At 37.2% G+C, this 10763-nt stretch overlaps 4 protein-coding genes across 4 annotated transcripts; 3 read left to right on the forward strand and 1 right to left on the reverse strand.

The window, feature by feature from the left end:
• LOC113331885 (homeobox-leucine zipper protein ATHB-40-like) lies at positions 1–1135 on the forward strand. The gene is made up of 3 exons (XM_026578531.1): positions 1–185; positions 297–610; positions 722–1135. The coding sequence occupies exons 1-3, from the start codon at positions 110–112 to the stop codon at positions 989–991; spliced, it is 660 nt and encodes a 219-aa protein (XP_026434316.1). The 5' UTR covers positions 1–109; the 3' UTR covers positions 992–1135.
• Positions 1136–1746: 611 nt separating this feature from the next.
• On the reverse strand, positions 1747–4959 carry LOC113296424 (deSI-like protein At4g17486). The gene is made up of 4 exons (XM_026544734.1): positions 4582–4959; positions 3231–3488; positions 2708–2995; positions 1747–2358 (listed from the first exon to the last, which is right to left on the reverse strand). The coding sequence occupies exons 2-4, from the start codon at positions 3439–3441 to the stop codon at positions 2087–2089; spliced, it is 771 nt and encodes a 256-aa protein (XP_026400519.1). The 5' UTR covers positions 3442–3488; positions 4582–4959; the 3' UTR covers positions 1747–2086.
• A 1995-nt stretch (positions 4960–6954) lies between these two features.
• Positions 6955–7889, forward strand: LOC113349036 (protein MAINTENANCE OF MERISTEMS-like). The gene is made up of 2 exons (XM_026592959.1): positions 6955–7542; positions 7623–7889. Exons 1-2 carry the CDS (start codon positions 6955–6957, stop codon positions 7887–7889), a joined length of 855 nt encoding a protein of 284 aa, XP_026448744.1.
• A 1446-nt stretch (positions 7890–9335) lies between these two features.
• Positions 9336–10505, forward strand: LOC113349045. Its single transcript, XM_026592968.1, has 2 exons — positions 9336–9732; positions 9838–10505. The coding sequence occupies exons 1-2, from the start codon at positions 9336–9338 to the stop codon at positions 10503–10505; spliced, it is 1065 nt and encodes a 354-aa protein (XP_026448753.1).
• Positions 10506–10763: the final 258 nt, after the last annotated feature.

The raw sequence follows: 10763 nt of genomic DNA on the forward strand, positions 1-10763 counted from the left end.
AAAAAAAAAACTCAAAAGCTTATCAGCCATTGGATAGCAGAAGAGAAAGAGACTAACGAAAATTGTGAGGAATATTTAGTCAAATCAAGCAAAGAAATTTTAGAGAGAAATGGAAGATGATCAAATGTTCCTGTACTCCCAACAAAGTGATGCCAACTCATACAATCAAATGGTTCCAACAGAAGGTTACTTATTAGTACATACAAAATACAGTAGTTGCAATTTTCATGTTCAAATACAGGGTTCATTCAAACTATTCTGTTTACCAACTAAATGTGATGTTGTTTGTGTTACAGGAGAATCAAAATGTAGGAGGAGGAGAAAGAAGAACAAAGTCGAAAAGATCAATGAAGATATTGGTTTCCGAAAGAGAAAACTAACCGATGAACAAGTCAGACTGTTAGAGTTAAATTTTGGAAGCGAACACAAGTTAGAATCAGACAGGAAAGATCGAATTGCTCTGGAATTAGGCTTAGACCCACGTCAAGTAGCAGTTTGGTTTCAAAACAGAAGAGTAAGGTGGAAGACAAAGAAAATAGAAGAAGAATACTCTGAACTTAAAAGGGCTCATGATGGTGTTATGGTGGAAAAATGTCATCTCCAGTCTGAGGTATACATATACACATTCAGTATATTCTAAGCTAAACATATTTATCTTTCTCCACTCATTTATATTGAAGAAATACTTATAGATTATTGATGAAATCATTTTGGCTTGTAGGTATCAAGGCTCAAAGAAAAACTAATGGAAGCTGAAAAACAAATACAACAGCTTAAGGAGCGATCTATTATTGATCAGACGAGCAACCTTTCCATGGGTAGTCCTAGTTCATCATGTTTCACAGTTGATGGTGGCGATCCAATGTTCATGCCAGACGAGTTCGATAATAACTTTTTCTATGTTCCAAATGGAGATAATAACTATATTCATGGTATGGAATGGGTTAATGTAAACCCATTCCATGATCAAGATCTATATGATATCATGTAATAAACAAGAACTAGGTTCCTACTTAGTCGTATGATTCTTCGTTATCATTAGTATTATTATCATGTAAATTAACTTAATCTAGGTTCTAAATATTGCTGTAAATTAATCATCTATCTATCAATTGGTAATTAGCATTTTGATTTACTCTTCTGCTTTTCCTTTTTCATCAGTGTTTTTTTAGTTAGAAAATCATTTTCTTGTTTTTCAGGCTGTTTTGTTTTTCATTTGTTGCGCCATCGCTATCTTAAGCTAGCTCATCACCATTAAACTTGATTGACGAATGTATAAAAAACAAAACTATGGTCCCATAATCCCATTCATCGGATGAGCTTGCTTTTACGGAAACATATACTACTGTATTAATCTTCGAGGAAAATGAGGTCAAATTTTACCGGCGATTCCACGTGATAATGTTCCCTCGAAAACACACAGCTTGACGTAAACAGTGATCGCTATCGCTTCTAATAAGAAATTAATTAACACAGCCTGACATTTAGGTAGCACTTAATATTTGTTTTAAGGGAGCATTATTCAAATACCCTTTGATAGGTAAGAAATACGAATTTCGCATTCGCTATCCAAATCTTTTTTAGTCAACCTATATTACTTCCTGAACTAGTCTAACATGTTCTAATGCGATAACCTTGAAAACTTCACGTCCAATTCGGACTTTTAAGCAAAGAACTAGTCTCAGAAACCATCCGGTAACCGGTATGGATCTCGGAGAATAAACACACAGAACAGTGACAAGCATAAGACTCACAATCAGAAATAGCATATTTTCAGAGACCGGGTTTGTTGCTACATGGGAATACAGCGGTTACAATAGTATACAACTACAACCATCCCAAACAAAAAATCAAGGGAGAGAATGAAATCCAATCCCAAGATGTACCTACATTGCATACAAAACACAAATCAATCATCCCAACCATCAGCTGGTCGCCCTCTACTTCTGAAGCTTTATACAGAAGAGATTCAATGACCAACTGTGAAGAGGGATTTTTTCTTTTTTCCGCCTAGTTGTAGGAGAGATGGTTGAAGCAGATCCACACTTTTGACAGTTTCCAGTTGAAGTGAATTAGAAATGGTTTTCTATGTTCGTACCTTTGATGCTCTACTACTGGACCTTCTTAAATCCCATTGTGGTAAGCAACCTTTCAAGGGAGAGTGCAGAAACATTGAAGACGTTGACAATTGCTTTTGCCTAGTTGAAATTGAAGACCAGCAACTAAATGTGGTAGTTCTCAACCTCTTCTTCTCATTGTCATCTTCGTAGCTTTGGTATTTCAGTTCGGAATCAGGATCGTGGACTCTAACCGCAGATACTCTAAGGGCTTCGGGAAGCAGGCAGTTGCAAAGAGACCCTGTCATAACAAAGAAATCGAGACAATGAATCTGAATGCAGATGATAAATTAAACGTGTGGACCTTAAGAAGCAGAGAAGTTAAAAGCGGAGAAATAAGGGAGAACAAATAACTAAGCAGTAAAGCTATTATACATTGGCCTAAGTTATTAATGTAAGCTCCAACAGAAACATCGTATCGCAATGTGAAGAAAATATAGAGACAACTGGAAAAGGAAATCAAAGAAGCTGCATGTCCACCCCAAGAGGAAAATATAATACATTGGCCTAAGTTATTTCTGAAGCAACATCTAGAATGCAGCACACACCAGAAAATATGTTTGTGAACATGAAAAAGAGCAATCACATACCTATCCTGGCAAGACGATTCACCCATTTCGGGATTTGATTTCCAGTCAGCCTGTAGCAAACATCCTTGCAGAAATGGTTGCAGTTCTTAACGATCAAGTGATATGTATCACCATTGTAACTCGTGGAATGTCTCTCCATAAACTCCCTAACCTGAATTGGGTCCAATGTTGTTGTTCCAATAAATATTGACTTCCTAAATTTGAATCCAGGGCAATGGCGAGGCTCAACTTCAAAAACACCACTTGTTGGGCAATCATGAGCTCCAAATGCATATTCTACACCATGAACTGTAAAATGAACACGATCAGTAAGACATAAGATAAAAAGATAAAATGCAGGATAAGGTAGTATCAAATAGATTCTCCATTATAGGATTGGTTCTGCAATACAAGATACTCCACCAAAAAAGAGAGCATATGCAGGAAGTATCATCACATTTCAAGCATTAGTACATAAAATTGTAATTAGAAAGAAGTAACTCCGGTGCATGCTTTGTGACTACTAGAAAGTAAACTGTATTACCTTCCACACCAGAGTGAAAGATCCCTACGCCTGCCCAGTAGACATAGCCATTCATGGGAGTTAAGTCGTACACGTTGAGATAAACTGGTGTATTGCCTGGTCTAATGCCTGATGAACGCACTTTAGAAAACAAGCAAAAACGTGTAGCCGATTTGTTTCTTAAACGGAGAGGAACAATGGAGTGCCATCCTTTCTTTGATCCTGTTTTCATGTTTAACCTAAAAGTGGAACCACGAAATACTAAAGCCTAGTTCCAACCTGCACAAAATGAAACGAATCAAATGCTATACATGTATTGTATCGGTCAATATTCGTAATAGAAGCCAATACATGAAACCCAAAAAAGAATACAAACAACATGCATTGCTGGACCAGAAAAGCTCAAGATATTTTCAAATAAAAAGCACTAAGCAGATATTAAGCCAAAACAAATGTTTTTCACAAAGTTAAGTTTAACTTCATAAAGTAGCACTAAGTAGGCTTTGTGTCACTATCGGTCATCACAAAATTAGAATCACTGACTGGACACTACACTCTTGCTTCGGATTCGCTCTTGCTTATCCCCTAAGCTCCCTTCATATGTACAAACAAGCTCTTGTCAACTGGCCAACTATGGCTTCAAACAGGGAAAGACACGGCATAATTCCATTTAGTATATTTCAGCTGACGAAGTTAAAAGTGTATCTAATCATAAACTATGTAAAACTGAAACAACCCCTATTTGAGAATAACAGAAAACAAATACACAGACATATGAAAGTTTAGGCAATTCTTAATTTTTCAGTAATAATCGCATAATTGCTTCTTCTAAATCACTAAACATGACCAAAAATGGCTTGTAAAGAACATGGAGATAGCTCTATTAACCAACCAAACTAACCTAGAAAATCCCCAAAATGTTTAGTAGCTCTCCATTTCAACATGGAACACAAAAAGAAAGAAATTGAAGATCTTTTTAACAAACCCAAACTGTCAACTTCATAATTACGTTTTATCATAAAGGTAAACGCAGTCTTCAGAGAACTAAATCATGGAAAAATTATTCAGAGAAAAAGGCAGCTGAAGAAAAAGAAAACCTAAGATAATCTATAGGGTTTCACCAAGTATACAAACAAGAAAGAATAAAAATCCACACTTTACTAGGTTTCTCTAAATCTAAACGAAAATCTAAAATGAATCTAGCTCAACCTTCAAGAACAGATCTGGCATTTAAAGACAAGAACAAAAATCCCAACAAAATCAGTAAAAATGAATCTAGCTCAACCTTCAATGTCAGAATAATTGAGAAGAATCTGAAGAAAAACTTGACAACCCTTTAAAGAAAATGAAAAACCCAGAGAGAATCACTAACCTGTTTGAAGAAAAAACTCCCAGTCATAATCATAATCATCATCATAAAGAGAACCCTACATTGTGTCCTTGAAGTTCCATTATCATCATCATCACAGTAGAAACAAAAACACCCAAATTTGCTCTCCTTCAAATCTACTCATTTCTGACACAGCATAGTCCTTGAATATAGTCTCTTCCTCTTAAAAGAAATTGAAAAAAAAAGAAAGAGAAACCAGATAGAGTGAAGAGATATAAAGAAGGAGATGAGAGAGAGAAAGGAGATATAAAGGAATTCCAATGAAACAAGAGGCAATGAAGTACAGCCCTCTCTCTCTCTCTCTCTCTCTCTCTCTTCCTCTCTCTCTGTCTCTGTCTGTCTCTATTAACTCTCTTTGTTGTGTTTTTCACTCTACTTTGCTTTTAATCTTCTGACTTGTATTTGGATTACAGAGGCATGTTTTATTTTCCCTATCCAAAGACACTACTTTTGTTATATAAAAATTCTCTATTCTTCCCACCGTACTTCAATATTCTCACTTCATGTTTGTGACAAAATCCACTGAACAATAATAGTCTTAGAGCAACCACAGCCATGAGACGGACCAAATACCAAAAGTAAGACTAAAAACCAAAAAAATTTGGTATTCTGGGTGTTCAAGCGCAGTGGTAGAACACCAAATTTGGTGAAGCGTAACTTATACACACGCCCGATGTCAGACGGAAATTATATTCACGTTTGTTGATTAGGCGGCTTTATATTATGCGTTTGAGTGAAACGTAGGTATAATGCGCGTTTGATTGAGGCGTAGGTATAATTAACGCCGGATATGGGACGGGGATGGAAAGTGCGTCTACAGGGACGGGGATTAAAAGTGCGTCCCATTCATACGGAGATATAAAGTGCGTATGTTTCGGACGTTAATGGCTTATGCGTCTGGGTGAGACGTTTATACAAGATGCGTTTGATTGGGGCGTTTATAGAAGTAGCGTCTGAATGGGGCGTGCATTGAAGAAGCGTCTGTGTGGGGCGTGCATGAAAGAGGCGTCTGGTTGGGACGTTGTTAATAAGTGCGTCTTAACCAGACGTTGTTAATAAGTGCGTCTAGTTGGGACGTTGTTAATAAATGCGTTTCGATGGGGCGTGCACAGAAATAGCGTTTGTGTGGGGCGCTTTTAGGAAAGACCGTCTGAATATATACTTCTTTTATCCTCTTCTCCTCCTCTTTTTACATAACCTACGTTTTTACAGAAGAAAAAAAAACGACGAAACCTAAGTAAAAATCTAGGGCAATACCTAAATCTCATGTGACGGCCATTTGATTGGGTGCGGAGAAACGAGTTCTTGTGAAAGAAACGACTAATCTTATTCGTTAATCGGGTGCGGGCAAATTTGATTGAAGATTAAAGGTATGGTTTGTTTTGGGGTAATCTGTTTTTGGTTGGATAATTTGATTAAAGATTAAAGTTACGATTAATTAGGCTGTGTTTGGGTGGAATCGGTGGATTGCATGTTGATTTCATTAAGAATACCGTGAGGTTACTGTTTGTTTGATTATGTACTGTTTATTTGATTACTGTTTGTTTGATTACTGTTTGTTTGATTAGTTTGTTTGTTTGATTAGTTATATACTTCCGCATCATCATCTAATAGCGAAATAACACACTGTAACATGATTGATAGAATACAATAATTCTAATTTATCACCTGTAGTAGTTCACTCAAATTCATTAAACATGTATTGTTGTTGCTCACACAAGGGGAGATACAAAATTTTGAACAGTTCTGTGATATAGACGGTGTATGTAGTGAGGTTCAAACTCGTTTAATGTAATTTTCGTATTTATTTACTTTAAAAAATTTTGATCTTCTATACTGTAAGTAAATAAAAAATAATCTTTACTGTAAATTTTTTTGATCTTCTATACTATAAATTTTGATCTTCTATAATATAGAATAGAACTTCTTATGGATGCTGTAAACTCAGAAAAAACAATTACTAACTTGTATTTATATCGTGCTCAGATGTTGAGCAGAATAACGTCGAGATTTGCACAAGGAAAAAAGATGAATAATAAGAAACGCAAAGGTAAAGGTCCAATGGAGCCTGAAATAGACCCTAATGTTGGAGATTTGGAAGTTCCAGATACCGGGTTCGATGAAGATAGCGAAGATGAAACAACACCGTCCGTGGTATCCCTAGATAACTACAATTGCCTGGAAGATAGTGACAAACACGCTTCTACAGATATTACATATTCAAGCGATCCAAAATTCAGGTACCAACATCGTGGTTCACTCTTTTCGGTCATTGTTTATTATAAGGAGATAACAAAACATAGTCCAAAAATTAAATACATTATCGACAAGGCAGGATTGGGACGTTTATTAGCCATGGAAATAGGAGAAGCATCACACCCAGTGATTGATTATCTTGTTGAACGTTGGTGGGATACAACGCATACTTTTCACTTCCCTTTTGGTGAAATGGGATTCACGCCGCTTGATTGGGTAGTGTTGACAGGATTGAGTATTGGAATTGGGGATGATGTTCCGTATAACCCAGTCAAGTACAAATTTGATTATGTCCGTGAGCATGTTTTTCCAGAAATAGAAGAACCCTTAGATTATGAAGATCCCCCAATCTCTGGAAAAAAACGCCCCCCGGCACAGTGGATTTCAGATGCAATCACAATTAAATTTTTGACTACGTATTTCAAAGAAGATATCTTGGTTGCAGCTAATTTGGATGACAAACTAGCAGAAAAAGTGGCGAGGGCCTTTTTTATGTATGTTTTGGGAAATTTTTTCTTTTCCAATGCAAAGAACTACATTGATGCGGCTTGGTTAGCTGCTTTTGAGGATCTAAATGCAGTTGATATGTATGACTGGGGTGGTCCTGCTTTTGCAAAATTGTATGTGGCACTCAACGCATCTGGTAGGGGACAAAAGTCATTATCTGGGCCGTTCCAAATATTAGAGGTAAATTATTATTTATTTTTATTTCATTTAAATGTATATTTTTTGGCAGTTGATTTATTTGGTTGGTTATGATGGAGTAGTTTTGGGGATATGAATATCTGGGCATATGTAGACCGTGCGACCCAACTAGTGAAGAAAAATGGCCAAGAACTTCCCGGTGGAAAGCGAAGAAAAAGACTATCGATATTGTTCACTGTAGGAATGCGCTTAATCAGTTGACTGCAGACATCGTGACATGGAGACCGTGGGAATCCGCCATTGGTGTTCTTGACTCTGATGTTGGTCGCAGGGCTGTGGAGCTTTCAAACAAAAGGGTTATATTTACTTGGATTGGCAAGGTCAGTTAGTACTTTGTTTTTATATGAACATTATTACTTCAAAGTTATCATTTTATCCTCAGTTGAAGAACTTATTTTCTCTGATTACTGGTAATTTGACAGAATATGTGGTACCTAGGAGAACGATCTTGGAGGCAAAATCATCCTACTTTTGGAATTCCTAGAAATACACCATTTAAAATTGGCGAGGTCAGTCATGAGAAAGCAAAACTTGTGAAAGAAGCTGGATGGGTAGATGCAAATATGTTTGTGAAAGCTGTTTCATATAATATGTATCTGCGATATTGGCGACATGTAACTAACTTCCATCAATTCGTGACCAAAGTCGATTGGGTAGTTGAATTACACGGGGTTGATGGTGACCGTGTTAAACACCTTATTCAACGACCTGCTCAGCATGTACCTATTCCACCACCACAACAATTATCATACGTAAGTACATCCCGTCATTATATTAAAATATATGGTAATCTCATTTCTTAATTATTATTTTTTAAACGACAGCCTGAAGCTTATAATCTAGTTCAAGAACATGCCGATTTTAATCGTGCGTTTCGCGAGTTTGTATTATATGAAACGGAAGACAGGATGATACGTTTAAAGGCAAAATGAAGTAATACGAGGCCTTGCAGCTCGTAACAATTACCTGGAGGATCAGATGCAATTCCGTATGCAACAAACGCCGCGTCCCCCCCCTATTGGATTCGGCAGTTTTTCTGAAACTATCCCACCAGCGGTGTGGGCTCCAGTGAGTCAAGCATCAACAATGTCGTCTGTTAACCCCCATCCGAGAATGACGTTTATCCCACCACGGCAAACACCATCGCATACTCCTACTGATGAATAAGTAACTTTTTAGCCTCCACTTTGGATATGTACTTTTTAGCCTCCACTTTGGATATGTACTTTTTAGCCTCCACTTTGGATACTCCTACAAAGTGCGTATGTTATCTCTATATAGGGTTACTTTTTAGCCTCCATTTTCAGACTCCATTTTCATTCTGACATGTTGATTTCTTTTCAGCCTCCGTTTCGGTACTTGTAGTTTAATTAGTGTTATTTCTTTTTAAGCCTTCATTTTCAATCGGTCAGTGTCGCTTCTTTTTAGCTATAGTCTTAGTCTTTGCAGTGTCAATTCTTTTCACTCGCATTTTCAATCTGCAATGCCATAAGTGTCTATCATGTGTCTATAAAACCAATACTACATATCTCGGTGAATACAAACCAACACTGCAAATATTCTTCTTCTTCGAACTCTCCCAATCACTTCTCAAACTATACATTCCAATGGAATACTGTGACAATAACGCTGAATCTTCTTCTTCTTCGGACTCCGAATTTTCTTCTACTTCTTCTTCTGCGATCTCTGATAACAGCTTTTACTCATCAGATGAAGATGCGGTTGCATTGAGCCGAAATAATCTAGCAGTTAGTTTGGGAACTGCCATTACAAGTATGACATGGTCTCATACTCGTATAAAAATACCAAGAAATCGTGAAGCCGGAGATATACTTCTCTGGAATGACTACTTTTCTGACAACCCCACCTACCCAGCTAACATATTTCGTAGGAGATTCAGAATGCGGCGAGAATTGTTCAACCGAATATTGGCAGATGTGGTGTCTAGAAATCCTTATTTTGCTCAAAAAAGAGATGCTTGTGGCATTCTTGGATTATCCCCTCATCAGAAAGTAACTGCAGCAATCCGAATGTTAGCTTATGGATGTGCAGCAGATGCAATAGATGAGTATTTACGCATTGGAGAAACCACCGTTTTAGAAGCAACCCGTCGGTTTTGCAAGACGATTGTGGTATTATATGGGAAAGAATATTTACGCTCACCAACTGCGGGTGATGTTGAACTGTTGCTGAAAGAAAACAAAGACAGGGGATTTCCTGGGATGCTGGGGAGCGTGGATTGTATGCATTGGAAATGGGATAGATGTCCGTCAGCAGAATCAGGAGTATACACCGCGTATAAAGGGAGTGAAAGTATTGTGCTAGAGGCAGTGGTGTCACATGATCTCTGGTTTTGGCATGCGTTTTTTGGTATGCCCGGCTCCTGCAATGATATTAATGTAATGAATCGTTCTTATATTTTTCGAAAACTTATCAACGGGAAAACACCACCGGTGAACTTTGAAGTAAACGGGCATGCATATGATATGGGATATTATCTCGGTGATGGCATTTATCCACAGATTGCTACTATTGTGATGGCCATTAAACAACCAGATACACCGAAAAAATATAAATTTTCATCGATGCAAGAGGGAGCACGGAAAGATGTAGAGCGTGGATTTGGTGTACTGCAACAACAATTTGCCATTGTCAAACAACCTGCACGAATGTGGAACCCGGATGTGCTTGCCTATATAATGAAAACGGTTATTATTTTACATAATATGATAGTGGAGGATGAGCGTCTTCCCGGTGATTGGCCACATGAATATGACTCACGTAGCAGGTCGGCACCGGTGAATATATCGAGGGTAGGTACTGAGGAACTTTCCAGAATGAGAGCTGCACATCGGCGTCATGCTATACACAATAAAGAAACACATTTTCGCTTGCGTCAAGATTTAATCGAACACATATGGTCAAATTTTGGAGATAATTATTAAGTTGGGATGGAAATATGTTGTATCGTATTTCTTCATCGGAAAATATGTTGTAACGTTGCTTACTAATGTACTATTTATCATATAAAAATTAAAATTCACTAAAATTGACTAAAACTCACTAATTTTTTTTATTAATGATAAATATTAAGGTTCAACTAATTCGGTCATGCTTTAAGATTGGTTTCTTTTGCGTTGTAGTATTTCCATCTTTCGAAGTTCGAAGTACTCTCTTGTTACAGTGTCCAATGTAGAGACATC

This window comes from Papaver somniferum, chromosome 1 (genome assembly GCF_003573695.1).
Source record: "Papaver somniferum cultivar HN1 chromosome 1, ASM357369v1, whole genome shotgun sequence".
Classification (NCBI taxonomy): Eukaryota; Viridiplantae; Streptophyta; class Magnoliopsida; order Ranunculales; family Papaveraceae; genus Papaver; species Papaver somniferum.